We start from the raw sequence: 16986 nt of genomic DNA, 5'->3' as shown, positions 1-16986 counted from the left end.
ATGGCGGGAAGTGGGCAACCTATTCTCTGAGTATTGACCAAAGATCATGCTTTTCCTGGACACTTTTTACATCTACAGAGTAGACCTGTGATACAATTCAACCACTCTACAATCATCAGTTTGTTGTGATACAAGTTTCTTTTTAATGTGTTTGAACTCTCTAAATATGTCGTGTATTTAAAGAAGAACAATACAATCGAACATCATGCACTTTAATACCAGAATCGAATTAGAAGAACCTCGAAATGCCTTATATGCTCGATAGCACTTGGGAATATAGGTATATACTTCTAGATCCACCTATAACGAAATGGCTTCAATAGAGCAGGATTCGTCTTTCCACGGTCTTTCGACAAATTGGGCATTCCGACATTCGATCTCCACACATTTGACAAGTACCATGACCACAGAGGAAGATCATGTTCTTCAAACGATCCAAACAAACCGGGCACATAGTCTGGAACAACGTGAAATCCAAGACATCACCAGTGAGAAAACCTCACACAATCCATTTCCGTTTGATCTTACCTGTTCCTTGATATCATTCAACTGTTCTTGGAGCTTTTGAACATTGGTATTGGAACCTTCAGGGTTCCCAGGATTCACTGATGAAGCACCTCCTGAAGGGGTAATGCCCGTGGCCTCACTCAAACCAAGAGCGGCAGGTGCGGCTGTGGCCACAGCCGCAGATGAGGCGACTCTTCCTGCAACTGCGCCTGGAGGCAAAGCGGCCCCTGGAGAAACTTCCGAATCCTTAAGGTTCGATTGCTTCACCTCTTGGTTAGCTGGATAAGAAAGGAAAAGTTTTTATAACCTTATAGATAAGTAAAAACCGCCATTGACAATCTTATCATTGCTTTGTTTTTTGTTTTTTTGAGTAATGCTTATGAGGGACCAAGGATCCTCTTACCAATTTTTCCACCGCAGCAAACGTCAAAGGGCACACAATCCTCGATGGGCGATCGGCATTCCACACATTTCTTCATGATCGAGGCGCAATTCTCGCACGATACCATATGGTTACACGGTTTGAACAAGATGTTTGCCGAAGCCTCTGAGCAAACCAAACAATCCTCAATCTGAAACCAAATTAGCACACTTCATCATCCACTCCACCGGATCCCATGTTGGTAATAATGTCTCACCTTCCGGCGGTCATCCACGAATTCTCGACAAAGTAAACATTTCTTGACCCGTTGGGAACAAGTGTGGCACACGGTGATATGACCGCATGGAACAAAAAGAATATCTCGTTTCTGATCAGAACACACCAAGCACTCGTCTAAATTGGCCTGCTCATCCGGAGACGTCTCGGTCATGCCATCACCTCGGATTAATCCGGCCATTTGGTTGCTGAAAAAAAAAATCCACGATGGTTGAATCTGCCAATCAATACGATCAATCGTGCTTCTTTTACCTGGGAGCGTTCTCTTTCTGACATTTGCTCAAGGCCTTGCACAGATTCGGGTCCGGGCAAAGATCCAATGGAGTCTGGTTCTTCTTGTTCTTCACGCCCAGATCCGCTCCATTGGCAGCTAAGAAACATGCAATGGAGGCCGAGGATTTCTTATCTGCACCTTGACTTCCCAAACATATCAGCAACTGAAAGGCAAATGGACCAAATTTCTTTCACCCATCCAATCCATTCCCTACACTTTTTCCATTTTTCCATCACGCATTACGCACCTTGCCCACATCTTGCATGTCTTGAAGTTGCCTGAGCTGAGATAAGGTATGATGTCGAAGAGCCTCATGAAGGGGCGTATCTCCATCCTTGTCCGTGATATTCAGATTGCAACCTTCCCTGACCAGAAGTCGAACAATCTGGGTGTGTTGTCGTTCCACTGCCAAGTGCAAGGCCGTTTGAAGGTTCACATTCTGAAGGTCCATGTTAGCTCGCCCCATATGGACCAAGAGCTCGGCCACTTCCACGTGGTTATTGAGCGAAGCCAGGTGTAAAGCCGTGTAACCGTCGTCCTTCTTCTCATCCACGATCCACGGACGGGGCAACTTGGATAAGAGCACTCGCATAGCACTGAAAATGGTCCAAAGAAGTGCACTAGTTTTTACCACGAACACGAAGTATTTACTGTACTACATATAATATGCGTTTCCTTTCAGGAGTAGTTTTTTTTGTTCGAAGGCAAAGGCAAAGCGAGTTTTTTTTCTTTATTATACTGAGGATGTTTGTTCTTTCACGCTCCCATATGGAACCAAAATGGAGTTTGTGAAAAGTTGTTCCATTTCATGGGTCTTTTGATCCCATTCCCCTTTTCCAAAGCCCAAATAACATGTACCAGGTAGATGAATTGACTTTGTGTTTTGAACTGACATTTATAAACAAAATTGTACAACTGCCCTGAAGTTGAGCAAGGGTTTTTTTTCATCATGCTACAGTCGAATTTCCCCAAAGCTCATCTCGTTTGTTTGGGCTACCGTCACCTTTTGGGCCGAAGGAATTGCAAATGAAGGTGAATGTGCGCGTGTTTCCAAAACGCCGTTTTTCCATAACCTCAAAGAACATTCATGGGATGAAAGACGAACCCAGTTCGTTCCATTGAGTAGTCGGAATCGCTCTAGTATCTCATCTCGCTCGTTCGTTCGTTCGTTCGTTCGTCCGCTTGTTCTGATTCCTGTTCTCTAGAAGATGTCATTGATCTTCTTAAGAAGAGAAGCTGCTCAGCTTTCTTCCTCAAAACTTTCTTGCCAGCCAAGATTGAGTCGGAGGAAAGTGATGCAGATGATATCCATAGTTCAGCCGTTTGTCACACATCGTGAACTTAATCTGACGGTAACCCACTCGCATGCTCTTTTACGTTGATGAACTTCCCGGGAGTTCTCGTTCTCAATTCTTGCACGATATTTGAACAAAATCCACCCAAAGAGATGACCCCGACGAGTTATTGGAGACCATCCATAGGGTTAGATCGATCGAGTGGCTGGCCATTTCCTGAGTTGCGGTGACATTTGTTCTCTGGGGAGTCATCTTGACAACAAGAAAACCCTATCTTACTCAACTTTCTTCATTCCCGTCGAGCTTCCTTTACAGGGTGAGATCGAACCAACTGAATTGCGACAACTTTCGTACTTTTAAGGGACAGCGATCGAGTAGGGAAAATTGGGAGTGGTTAAACACGCTTGCACTGGATCTCATTCAGCGGGCACCTATAGGTTATTGTTGCTTTCAACCTGGAAAGAGTTCAATTGTTGTTGCACCCTGTAGGAGTGCTCTTTCTTTCCTTTTATTAGCACTCGAGTGAGTTAGTCATTTCCCAATTTCAGTCGGCAGGTCCACTCAAGTTTAGTTGGAATAGAGAGGAGATTTCAAATTGTTTAGAATCAACTGACTCCTGGTAGAAATCTGTTCTTATCACATCACTAGATGAACTTGGCTCACTGACAAGATTGGCCTCTCGTGCGTCCTAACCAATAATAATCCGGGCTCTATTTGGACAAGAGCACAACATTATGTCCCAATGAGCTTCTTTGTGATTAAATACAACTTTTTTTAAAGGGGGGGAGGGGGGCTAATCCCAAGCTAGTAAGGATTTTGTAACTTCCTTCAGTGGAAAAATTGGAGACAACATGGTCTCTATCCTGGACGAAAAGGTATATACACACACGCACACAAGCAAGAAGAAGACGACGACCCAAAGCTTTCATTGCCAAGCCAGCTTCCTCTCAGCTTTCAAACGACGTTGAGCAGTATTTTTGGGGCACATCTTGGCATTTGTCCAGGTTCCTGGGCGTCATCTCGAGTAGCCAGCAGCACTTCCGCCCTCTCCAGGATGAACTTGTACAAGATGCGCTCGTATTCATCATTACATGATCAACACTGGTGACCAAACCCCTCCTCAACTTCGAAAGGAGGGATGAAAGCACTGGCTAATATTAGACCCCTAAGTTACAATTGTAAAGAGAACTATGAAGTATATGTCTTGGAATTTTCGACCACTGAATATAAGGGTATCTTAGGGAGCATGACTAAGTAACTTTTTCCCCTGAGTCGATGGCAAATATATGTACATTAGTGGTGTAAGGCCCAAGTCCCATCCTCACTTTTTCACTGTCTGCCTTGCTGTGGGTGATTGCATAGGTGAGTGAGCGAGTGAGAGCCTCTGTTTAGCCAGCAGTTCTAATGAATACAGCCTCGCCTATTCTGAGGCTGGAAAAGCCGACAATCAACGTCAGCCAAAGGAACTGACTTTCCCAATTCAAAAAGTCTTTCTTTGGGTGTCATCGAGAGAGCAGCACGGCTCAAAGACGCATCTAAATGGATCGTTCTATCATCTAATCTATCTGGTGAACTTGAGACCTTAACGACCTTATAACAATACATCTGTTCCGAGTGAGAAACAAGAGGGTGTTGAGGAGATCTTTGGAAACATCCAAGAGAGCAAGCAAAAGAGACATTGGGAGAGAGCGCTCTTCAATTGCTACGACGCTTCTCCAGCCCCTCAAGATCCACATTTGGTGTCCACATTGTCTAATAATACCGCAAGAAACCCTTTTCTCTTTTCTTTTTCATGTCCAAGGCAGCATTCTCGAATTCGATCTCGTTGGGACAAGAAGATCGTTGGTGAGATCTCCTCTTCATATTTGCTCTCCAGACCCTGAAGAGCAGATGTCATTCCATACTCAGGTGAGATCACTCCGAGATTCTTTCGCACATTCTCCAGCCTCCTCTTCGGATGAGCTGATGAGGGGTTGAACTTGGTCATCTTCATGGGGGATTGCTTGCACCTTCTTGGCTTGTGACGGACCATCTCCAAGTTAAAGCCATTCTTCCACACTCTGCCCCAAAACAGGGCAGAAACGCCCCGAGGCCGCCGTCTATGCAGTGGAAGAGCGAGTGTGGTACTGCATGGCGAGCCTGCGCAAGAGAAGAGCGAAAACTGGCTTTGCTGTCCCGTCTCGCCTTCCTTTGGGAGTCTCCAGGAATTTTCCCCCGGCTTTTCTAGACAACTAAGATCATCATCGAAGAAAGAGATGGAGACGGCGGGAGATGCCGAGAAGAACATTTTCTTGCGGCTTTTAGGGCATCGGAGAGAGAATGCAAGAGGAAAGAAGAGAAGAAGAAAAAGAAAAGAAGAGGAAGGGGGAACACAACAAGAAAAGACAAACTCCTGCCAGCCCCAGGGATCAATTAAGAAGAAGACCAAGCATGGGCAGTTCCCATTCCCATCTTCGCATACGCGCACCCCAGACTCACTCAGGCTCACTCGAACGCTCTCGAGCCCAATCTGCCTCAGCTTGCAAGAAGTCATCGAGGAAGCAAGCCTGCTCATAATAATTTGGCTCCGCTTGGATCAAGAACAAGAGTCTCATTCTCACTCCGGAGGGGAAGTTTGGAATCAGCTTGATCTTCATCTTCGGTGACTTGGCACAATTCTTATTCATTTCGTTCATATGGCAGTGAAGTTCCCCAAACCATCGACAACTTTGCCAGAGATCCCATGCTTCTTCTACAAGCCTCAGTGGTTTTGATTTCTGTGGAATGTAAAGAAGTATGGAGATTTCTAGGTAGATCGAACTCAACAACCCCATCGCGAACTCATTGAACAATGGAGTGTTCACAGTTGCTTTGAATGAACACCGAAAGAACCATTGGAATTGTAGGGGAATCTCTCATGTTCACTTTTTTGATGAGCCAAATTTGATTGGCTCTTCATTCAAGTTGGGTCGTTTCCTTTCAAAGCCTTGATCAACCTGTGTTCATATATGATATCATCGTTCCAATCCAATCCATATCCAAGACACGTTTTAACCTAGGATGTAAATAGCCTTTGAAATGACTCGGAAGACTCGAGACAGTTCGAGTCGGTTCCAAAGATTCTGAAAGACTTCAACCATCGTTAAGCATCATTTGACCTGCGAATGTGTTCTTGGCACAATACTTTCATAAAAGAGCCTGAATTTTCAAACCTTTGTGGAGGTTTTTCTTTCAATTTTGTATTCCGGTAATGGCGATGGCATCAAGGGACACTTCGTACCAAAATGTGCCTTTCCAAAAAAGTGGCAATCCTCAACTTAGACTTGTCACAATGACTTGCATGCCATTTGTTTTTAACACGAGAGTCATTTCAGGATCTTTTCTAGAAAAAGGATACTCGCAATAATCGAGTGAGTCTTACTCGTTAAAAACCCTAACATTAGCTGTTTTGCCAAATCTATGAAATTTATTACCCCATGGGGAAACGGACGCCACTCGTAGATATTAAAATAAGCGGAATACTTTTTCTTTTTTCACACTCAACCTCATTTTTCATCTCTGAATCTGGCCTTTTTGTGCGTTACATTACCGCGGCTTAAAGCAGCAACAATATTTTACGACACTTCAGATGTTCAAGATTAAATGAAATTATCTTTGGCTTCTTTGAAATTAAATTGAAAGGCAGATTAAAAGAAAGAAAAAACTAACCAACAAATTCTATCCATCTATTCCTCGAATTTCTCTCTTCTTCCTCTGACTCAGATATGTGCCCTCAGGAGAGCGATGGTGGAACAAAAAATGAAATCGGAGAATTCAAGGACAAAGAACGCTCTATTAGAGACAAAAGTCGGCATTTGTCGGCTTAAAAGACCATGGAGAAAAAATGCCCCTGCTCCTCCCCATTTTCTGCCTTCCATCTCGCTTTTCAACCTTTTTCTGGTATGCCCCTAAAACTCTCGGCAAGGTTGCCCTCTTATACACATACCGACAAAAAGACAATATTTCATGATTGATGAAGATAAATTCCTGTCGAGGTTTCCGACCTGATGACAACGATTGGCACTACTGCAGACTTTAGACAAAGGCAAATACAACGAGCAACCTTTAAAGGCCTCTACGATGGCTTCGTCCTGAAGCTTTTACTCCGACTACTCAAATGATGAATTCGAGTCCATATTTGATTACCCAGGAGGTGAAGGTCGTAGGAACTTTGTCAAAAAGGTCGAAGAAGATTCATCTGTCATCATAGGAAACAGGAGAACCAGTTTCTTTCCTCTTGTGTTCTCTTTTTTCATCTTTCAAGCAGACATTTTGCCAAAGACTGTTTTCTACTTTTCTTAAGGTGACTGACGAGGACCGACAAAGACCGACCAAGGCCGACCAAGACCGGCAAAGGGAACTGAAGAACGAAGCTGCTAACCAGGACGCAGCCAGAGGAACCAGCGATGACTTTTAGGTATGTCACTGCACAAGTGGCAAGTCCTAAAGGCCGTAGTAAACGATCCTTTGGTCTTAAGGTTTGGTCGAGCTCGACCAAGGGAATTTGTTGTGTGCGACTACTATGTGTGAGTGTGTGGTGGCGGTGTCAGCCATCCAAGGTGGTAGTCGTAATGGTAGTAGAAGTAGTCATCGTAGTGGTAGTAGTGGTAGTCGTTCAGCTGTCTCACTCACGCTCGTGGCCATTCTCGTCTCCTCGTGGTCTTTCCAACCAGAGAGGGTAAGGCAGAAAGAGAGAGAGACAGAGAGAGAGAGAAAGAGGAACGAAAAGAAGGAACAAACGGGGACTCTCACTTGGACTACAAACGACCCAAAGCCTAAGGATCCACTTTTTGAAGCCAAACCAGAGTGAGTGAGAGAGAGGAGGAGAAGAAGAAAAAGAAGAAAAATGAGGCGAGATGAATTCACACTACTTCATCTAAGTTTGCTTCTCGGTCCCTCCGTGTACGTAAGTACTAAGGGTACACGAATCGGCCAAGGCAGATTCTTCTTCTGTTAGAACAAACTATTCTTTTCATCCTCCTTGGGATTTCTGCGAAGGCACCTTGGAGGAACGAACGGACCAAGGATAAATAAGGAACACCATGCAACACCAGGCGGCTTCAAGAGCTCCTTCATTGGTACTGGGTCTGATTGTCTGGGCAATAAAACTGGGCAGAATGTAGGTATGACCTCGGCTAAAGCGACAAGAATGTGGAAATCTGGCCTCATGAGCATTCCGCATGGCTCTAGCCTTAAAAAAAGACTGCCTCCATATTCCTCCCAACAACTATCTCGCCTCATTAAGCAAACAACAAGCTGACATTCTGATTTTAACTTTTCGCTAGATCATCAAAATTATCTTTTAGAAAACCGACTATAAAAGATATTGTATTCTACAATCAAACACCAAGCAGGTTGAGGTCGGTCTGTGGCATGCAAACAAAATGTCAACCCCTAGATACACTTATAAGCCCATATCTAAATTCGGCTCAATGTATTCTAGGGTCCGTCTTGCCTCCTAAAACACGTGCCTCTGCTTCTCAAGACCTTCACCAGAGTTCTTGTAGTCAGAATAAGCGCCGTGGTCCAAGGATCCAAGAGCGGGCCAACCATCATCATTGCCGCCGACGCCGCTGACGTCGTGAGTGAACCTCTTCTTCCACCACCACCACCACTTCCTCCACCACCACCTCCTCCTCCTACCCCCCTTTCCAGCCGTTCAACCACCAGAACCATCTGAGGGTCTCGTCTCGTTCTCTCGCACTACACACAGTCCTACCCGGCTAATGTAGTGCGGTATGGATAGAGAATAGGGAATAGAGGGGGGCGACATCCAAGGCTCCTTCTTCCACTAAGGACCAAGGAAGAGGTCGTTGGCAAGTGAACGGGGGTTTCTCGGGCATCGCTCCTTTTGGACCAAAATTGGAACAAGCTGGCATGTGCGCGAGCCGCCTTGGCAGTGAGGGTTGTGGGTGGGTTGTTGGATAGTGGGTTGGTTGGGCAAGTAGCGAGTTGGAAGGAACCCGAGCTCGAGGGAGTCTTAGTGTCCATTCAGATGGTCCACCATGGTTATTCGGTATTTGTGAAGCAGTCAGTGCGGATGAATTAAAGGAACTACTCTGACTACTCTTTGGTGCTTGGCAAGACTTGAATGAGTTTTCTATCGCTCGAGAATAAGGATCATACTTACATGCATACATACACACGCATCCACGTGTCCAAGTAAGTACTTGAATATTTGAACCATCATCATGGTCATGTGTCGCACTTTCTTCTATATGTGTATATGAGGGCACACCCTTGTCTGAGGGCAAACCTATTTAAAAAGTTCAAATCCACCTCGGGGATGTGGGACAGATTCTCTTGCTTTGCTCCCAAAGCGATAACAACTCATTGCTAAAGCACTATGTCTTTACTTACTTAATTGCACTGCTTCTTTCATGCCCGGTTACCACCGTGCCCACTACCTCTATTTCTTCTCCTACCATCATTTCTCGTTCTTATCACTAATTACAGTCCCTTGGTCGTCTTGGGAACAAGCGAGTAGCCTAATTTTAGTGGAGCCCTTGTACCATGTTCCCTGGCGTTTCGTTCGTTTGCTCTTTTCCCTCTTAAGCTACCTTGGCTTTTGGTTGTGCAATTTCAATATTGCTCACTCGCATGCATGGCTCCATGGAAACTTTGTTGGCTATTGTTGGAACAAAACCCGCAAAATTTAGTCTTTCCCGAGAGAACGTAGTAAATGCAGTATTACAAGGCTACTCATTCCCCTATCAGTTAGAGAAGCGGAAATCCTAGCTCCATCGTTAAAGAGCCCTGCGACAGTTGAAATGAGCAAAAACTTCATGGCTTTCAAGTGGAAAATCCAAGCTCATATTTCGTAGTCTTGTTCCAAAACGAAAGTCAGTTAGCTGACACGGCACACGTTTGGGTCACAACGAGTTCCGTGACTTTCGGCGATTTCCGTGAGATTGTGGTCTTCTTACGGTATAAGTTGGCGAGGCTAAACTCCTCGACATCTGACCGCGAGAAGGTTCCAAGGTTAGTTATGGTGTGACAAGGAAACCAATCTCCATACATTTGTCCTCCTCTCCATTCTCTGCCTCTCATCTGAAGCTCGGAGTGGGTCTTGATCCCCTTCTTTTCTACCTTGAATGTGGCACACCCAGTCTTATCGAAGAGAAAACGCGCCCACACATCCACACACCCACATTCACAATCGCATTCTCCTTCGCAGAAAAGGGATCCAAAATGGAAGGGGAGGGCATCGTGTTGCTTTCCTTTTATACTAATTGCAAAATAGGCGGTCAAAATAATTGGTGCCAGGAGTAAGGCAGACCACGGAGGGTATACGCAGAGAAGCCGAAAGAAGGAAGGAAGGAAGGAAGGAAGGCAAGAAGGTGACAGTGTCATCATCATCATTTTATTCATGGAAAGAGGGCCACCTTCGCACCTTTTTTCACATGGTGGCATTGAATGGCGGCATTCACGACAAGACATCCATCATAAGCCTCGACATGGAGATAAAGATGCTTGGTCACATTTGCTAGCCAGCTTGTCCAGGCTGAACAATCAATTACCAGATGAACCCTCGCCCCAATTCCACCGGAGAACTAGCCTTGACTTCATATATTCATGAGTGGGACTGCTCGTAGTGTTCCACCGATTGGTGTCTCCGCTCAACTTGCACCTGCTCTTCTTTTTCCCGAAAAGGAACGAAAAGACATGCAATCTCAAGGGAGCAAACACTCGTGCGGCAATCATTGATAATCGTGTGTTAGTATTGCTTTCATTCTCTCTTATCCTACCATCTATCAATCTCCGATTTATCGTGCCACTAGGTACACTCTGTTCTGCTTTTCTGGGTCACTTTTGTTCAATTGAGATTGATGACTGCATAGCAATCCGATAAGAAAACAGAAAAGAAAGAATGACGACGACAACCACGTCGACGACAACGGAAACGGCAACCAAGTCGACGGGGAGGAAACAATGGAGCTAGCAAATAAGCAAGTAACCTGGCCAAGTACAGAGGAAAAGGTCACAAAGCCGAATGGTATCATACTTCCATGGCCATGAATACACCCCCGAGTTCTACAAGGAACTTCCGTCTCGCAACTCCTATCTGGCCACTGGTAGTCAGAGCCTTTGGCTGTAAAGCAATTATTTCCCTCCATTTCTACTCAGCAAATCGCTAAATGAGGGGGGGGGACAGACTGGAGATTGTACCTTCTTCTCGAAATCCGCCAAAATTGAGAGATTCCTCTTTCTCCCGAGCCTTGCTCTCGATCCCACTTATTCTCCCATCATTGGTCCATCTCATCTGCAAAGATCATTGGCACATTACACGCTCCAAAGGACAGGAGGAGGAGGACCCTAATGAAACCAGAGTGAAAGGGAGAAGCAGAGACTCGGTGGTTCGTTTTCACACCATTGTGCACCATTTTCCTTCCATTCCCTTGGCCTACTGAAGGAAGGAAACAGGGAACGAAGAGGAACCAACGTTAATGATGATGATGGTAAAAGAGGAGAAGAAAGAGGAGGAGGAAGAAGAAGAAGAAGAAGAAGTACTGGAAGTAGTCTGTAGTGCTTCCGATTTCCATATGAGCGGCAGATCTCATCTCCATCATCATCGACATCATCAGTAGTCTTCAGTGGCGCTATCAGAGCAAGAGAGTTGAAGGAGCGAGAGTGCAAGATAGAGAAGAAATCCTGATGCTGTCGAACAGAAGTTTGAAACAAATCGTCTCTGCCTTGTTGCCTCTCTTGTAATGAGGCTCAACGAGAAAACAACACATCACATCTCGCCATCCTCGTTGGGCCAAAAGCCCCAAGGCCCTCTCGCTCGAGCATATTTCCCATACATGATATGTAGACCTGCAAGCGAGCTCTCTCCGGAATGGGGAGGGGGCTGAGGGGACGAGGGTTCTGATGATATTTACTTGCACCATGTCAGAGAGCTGAGGGAGTGTGCCTGGGTGTGGGTATGTGTTCCTACGACCATAAATGATGAACCGAAACGACTCGATCTAGCTCACACTCATACATTTCCATAAAGAACAAGGCACAGTCTCCCCCGTTGGAAGCCAGTCGAGGAATCGTACTAATGACTGGTCCATCCATGTTGGCCAACTTTTTCTTGATCTTTTCTCGTGGCTTGCTTGCCCCTGGACCCACATGTGAGGAAATGGTTGAATGGTTGCTGCTGTACGTACATACGTCTATCAGCGTAGTACATATACCAGTATGTATGTGCGTAGTATGTACATGCCTTCGAAGTGATGCGTGATGGGGAATGTCTATACGTACGAGTATGGAGGGGGAGGGGGCCCATTCCAACAAGACTGGTAGATGTGATGGCAGTGAAAAAAGTTTCTCTCAAGTATCCCAGAGCCTCTTTTGCTGTCTCACCACGGCGGGTACAAAGTTTCTCGGAGCAGCAGAGGTAGTAGGACAGAACAACGAACGAAGCCCTATCTACTATCTACGTAGTAAGGGAGGGGAAGGGCCTGCCAATGCAGTTATACTTCTGCTTTACATTCAGTCAGGGATGAAGAACACTGCAAATCTGGGTCCAAAGTTTTCCACTCGTTCTTGGAACTTGGTCGAGAGTGGTGGTGGTGGTGGTGGTACTGGTAGTAGTAGTCTGGTTTTATGATACATTGGAACAAGGTTAGGGTGGAGTTGCTAGTTAGGCGAGAAACCGATCATCAACGGGTAGTTCGGTTCCATTCAATACACTTGAAAATCAACGGAACTCGATCACGAGGACCACTTCCAGTTTAACTGGAAGTTGTGTTGTTAGAGGACTTAAAGTGGAAACTTTCGGGCTCATCCCTCGTCAAAGAACTTGTTCCAAACCAACGACAGTAGAGAAATTGAACAAGAACCCCACCAAATCAGTTTCAAAGTTAGGAATTCTCAGATGATGAACACGTGTGGGAGAGACGAGTCCACGAGAAACAGAACAAGCTAATCATGAGCATTTTCAGGAACATTAACGTGGCTTTACATTTCTCTTGATTTCAAACGTTTCCTAGAAAAAGGATCTTGGACACGAGCAATGGATGGCTCCATCCAAAAGGGTCTTTTTCCAATCTGTCTCCGTTCTTTTTCTACACTCTGAAACTTCTTTCCAAGCGGTCCCACTCCTTTTAGTTCTTTTTCTCTTGGTGAGACTATTCAGTATACAACACACGAGTTTTATCTAAAAATCTTGGGACTTTTTGCTGCCTCAATGCATCAAGACCTGATTTAGTACTTCACACACCAGTGTTTCAACAAACAAAGCACAAAAATGGAACTCATTTATCCACATTAAGTATATTCCCGCACAAAGTAAAAAAAAAGCTCGGGTCATCAATGACGAGGCAGATTTCTGTGAGACTGTCCTTTTTCCATTTCTCCTTGGCCTAGGGTGAGATCCTTGACCAGGGTAGTCTAATTTTAGTTCTAAAATCTGCACTTGAGCATGGCCCTCCATCATTCTTACTCCATTCACTGACATTGTGGTTGGATGAAGAGGGCGGTTCCAGCTTGCTCTAGGGGAACGAACTTGTCGAACTTTGGAGCATTATCATGAAAAATTGATGCCGCTCAAGCAAGTTTGAGGCTCTCATTCACGTTGTTTGGCCTCCTTAAAAGCAACAGGAACTTTCAAATCAGGATGCACGAGCGTGAGCACCAAAACTACGTAGAGGAACCAAATCAGTCAATGGAACTTTATGGAACAGACAAGGTGTCCCTTGAATATGCACTATCAACCCAAGATTTTTCCCCTAGTTCCTCTGACATGCTAATGCAATTGCTCAGAGTGACAAGATTCCTGACGTACATGTCACTTCGACTCTGTCAAATCCCTCCTTCTCGATAGAGCCTCGATAGAACCTCGTTGGTTCCATTTTGAGGCTATGGGTCCTTTCTCTGCTCTCTCGCTTTCGTCCTTTTGGCCTTTCCTTCGCTCTCGCCCTCTTCCGTTGGGTTGGTTGTGTAAGTGCGAGCTGGTCCCAAGCTCCATAACCCACTTGGAGCCTCCATCATCAAGTGAAGCAGAAAAGCAAATTTTGGCCTCAATCCAAGCTTAGCATATAGTGTTGAAGATGCTCCCTTTAGATTCTGGAATGTTGAGTCGTGTGGCTCAATGGACATGGAAATCGTGCTCAGATTGGGGGAATCAGATCCAGAAGAGGGCTCCAACTGATTACAAAAACGACATATGACCTTCGAACAAGCACTTCGATTGGCTCTATGGATATTGGAAGAATCACAGATAGACAGGGAGACAGGGAGACAGGAAATATAGTCGGTTTATGTCTTCTCCTCTCTTGCTCTAGGCTCATAAAATACCATAATCACCATTTTGAGTGGCAATAGAAGTTTCTTTTCCCCTTTTAGAACCTCTTTAGGCAGCAAATTTAACATGCCTATCGGCTGCCAAAAGAAACATGAGAAACAGCACACCCCTACCACCTATCTACTGCCACCCACAACCATACCATCCGAACAGCAGGAAGTTCTAAACCAACAAAGCCATTTCCTAACTAGTGCCAAATCCTTTTGTGACTCTTTCACATTGGTGTTGCTTCACTTCTAGAACCTGAGCACATCCTCAGTTATCTTTACCGTAAACCACCGTTTTTTCCCATTTTTGATGGGAGGAAGCCGGGGGAAAATGAGTATCTTCCGAGTCCTTTCGTACATGGCCAAAGAGGGGGAGAAGGAAGAAAAAAAGAGCCTCTTATTTCTCTCCTACAGTGAAGCCAGCTACCTACGCAAGAGAAGGCGCTGGAAGAAACATTGTTTCCTTCAGTGTTCCAAACGGCCTTATGGAGGTGGGTATCATACAAAAGATTGAGCCTTTGGAATTGGATATGAGGGAAGGGACCGTGGCAGGTCGTGAAGCAAATGTCTTTGGTCGTAAGTCAGATAACAAGACTCGAGTCATTCTTTTCTATCTGCCTTGTTACAGGAAAGACACGGCCAATAAGAGCGCCTCCGTGTGGTTGGTCCATAAAGATATGAGGAGGACGTTCATAATCCGACGTACTATACTCTCCCCTCACTGGTCGACTTGTCTCGAGGCGGAAGAAACCATTTGCCTCATTCAACATTGTCCCGCGAGAAACTCACAAAAGCTTGGAATCGCCTGGGATGAACATCAAGGAGATCACGTGGCTCATCGTTTTTTGGCTCCCTTGGCTTGCTGTGCTTTAGCTGTCTGAAGACGGACCAAATCTGTTCAATACTCTCTAAAGCGTTTGGTCCCCTTCAACCAGCTGTAGTTGGCGAGCTCTTCTTCAATCATCCAGACCCACGCAAAGTTTGCCCAGACAACTGTATAAGTGTATTGCCACGTGGAGAGTTGTTACCACATGAAGAGGATATATGATGTACATGGAGATTTACAAGGATTCCTTCGATTGTAAATAACTTCTCTTCTGAGGTGATTCAAGAACCATGCCTCCTTCGGTCTGCAGCTCCAACAATCAAGAGCAGATATCTGATTCAATGTACGGTATATGTTCGTGATCAATCAATCTAAACGATTCGCACGAATCGTCCACATATTCAGACTGTCTCCACCTCAAAATATTACATGAACGATGACATTCACATTAATACCATTTAGGTAAAAGGTCAAACTGCGTTCGAATATGGACAGTTTATGTTCCATCGTGCGTGAATCTATTCAAGATCGACAGATTTAGATGCAAATTATGCAGAACAACCACTGTAAGTTGGGTGGAAGTTATCAACGACATTATTGGAAATCGAAATCTTGCCAAGCCTAATTTGGTAAAAAATATCTTGATGGGGAAAGGTTATAAGCCTTTCATGAGCTCAAGGCATCATTTTGAGTTCATTTTATGCATATGTTAAGATCAAAATAAAATCATATCTACCCTTCCATTTCCGTCGTATCGCCGTTCGATATTCTTAATGACTCAAATATTCATCAAAGAGAGCATTTAGTCCCCATAGTTACTCCTTCAATGGTGAAAACCAAGGATACGGAAGTACTTCCTAATAAATAAGAGTGTGGTGCTTCAAATCGAAGTAAGGTTTCATGTTATGAACCCAGACAGAATGTATTTGACCGAAGAATTTTTGTTTTTGCTTTAAATCGAAAACGATACCTTATCAAGTTTGCCGACAAAGATGTAAAAAATTTGCTTTCGGCAAACTGGACCAATTACTCAATTTTATCCAATCAAAATCTAACCAATAATGGAGTTCTGAGAGTTTTCAATGATTTCACTTGTACATGTCTATCCGATTTCATTATTGTAAAAGAGGCTTTTTTATGACGAACAAAACAGCAGGCACACTAACTACACTACAATTCTTGGGCATTTTATAATGTTTGTTTTTCTTGTATTCCACTCTTGGAGCCTTCCCCATGTAATAAGGATAAAGCAATGGCGTCCATTTCATATCGAGTAAATCCCTCAATTCAAAGGGATGATCGCTTAAAAACAAACGACTTTTCAGCTCAGTGAAACCATAGCAGAGTTGAGTTGGGACCAAAAACTACTGTAGAGGTGTAATGACAGAATCCACTGTCGAGTTTTTCCAAAGTGTTTCAATCACGCAATATTCGTCCCTTACTGAGTTGGCACAGGCCTCCAAAGCACTGCTTACACCAGTGGCACAAGCTATGATTGATATTGCACATTTTCACCTCGGGAACCCTGAAAGACTCGAACGAGACGCATTCTGTACATAACCCCCGAGATTGCAGTTGAGCTCATGGAAGTGGAACTATTCAAGAAGTATTTCGCAGGACTAGAGTCGCATTAAGTGCACGATAAGTTCCACAAGGTGTGATTTGGTGGGGAGAGGATAATTTTGGGATCGTGACATTTCGCCGTTCCACGGTGTTCCGAGTATCTTTTGTCAATCGCATGTTCCCTTAAGGTGAAAAGGGGGAGCATACTTTGGCATTGGCTTATGGATCATTGGGGGGTTTGGTAGATGGTTATTGTACCTTCTCATTAGACGAAAAGACTCTCTGACCGAGTGTTAGGTAGGTAGTCGTACATAACTGGGAATGTACTCTCCCTGGCATTCTCAGGCACTCAATACTGACTGTTACGTTCCATTCCATTGGAAGAGAGTCATTTCCATAGCTGACATGCTCGTGCATTGTTGGTAGATCACTCTGGTTCCTTCATTCATTGAGCCAAGCGTGTATTTTGATCCCCTTACCCAATGGATCATCAAGAAGAGAGGATTTGGGTGGAGTCGGGCCTTGAAAGTCATCAAATGGAAACAACTGGTGGGGGCACCCAACT

The 16986-nt window shown here is 44.7% G+C and overlaps 2 protein-coding genes across 2 annotated transcripts in view; one reads left to right on the top strand and one right to left on the bottom strand.

Annotated features, from left to right (window-relative positions):
- Positions 1-216, top strand: part of LOC131885765 (voltage-gated purine nucleotide uniporter SLC17A9-like) — a 2582-nt gene extending 2366 nt beyond the window's left edge. The window contains exon 9 of the mRNA XM_059233918.1: positions 20-216. Within this exon, the coding sequence (XP_059089901.1) occupies positions 20-30 (11 nt within the window). The 3' untranslated portion in view covers positions 31-216. The remainder of the gene's footprint in view (positions 1-19) is intronic.
- LOC131885763 (E3 ubiquitin-protein ligase MIB1-like) overlaps positions 197-16986 on the bottom strand; it is a 44111-nt gene continuing 27321 nt past the window's right edge. The window contains exons 9-14 of the mRNA XM_059233913.1: positions 1687-2035; positions 1418-1602; positions 1146-1353; positions 911-1079; positions 529-785; positions 197-457 (exon numbers count right to left, since the gene is read on the bottom strand). Coding sequence (XP_059089896.1) covers positions 317-457; positions 529-785; positions 911-1079; positions 1146-1353; positions 1418-1602; positions 1687-2035 — 1309 coding nt within the window. The 3' untranslated portion in view covers positions 197-316. The remainder of the gene's footprint in view (positions 458-528; positions 786-910; positions 1080-1145; positions 1354-1417; positions 1603-1686; positions 2036-16986) is intronic.

The sequence above is a fragment of the Tigriopus californicus genome, chromosome 8 (assembly GCF_007210705.1).
Source record: "Tigriopus californicus strain San Diego chromosome 8, Tcal_SD_v2.1, whole genome shotgun sequence".
Classification (NCBI taxonomy): Eukaryota; Metazoa; Arthropoda; class Copepoda; order Harpacticoida; family Harpacticidae; genus Tigriopus; species Tigriopus californicus.
This window is presented reverse-complemented; position numbering and strand designations above follow the sequence as displayed.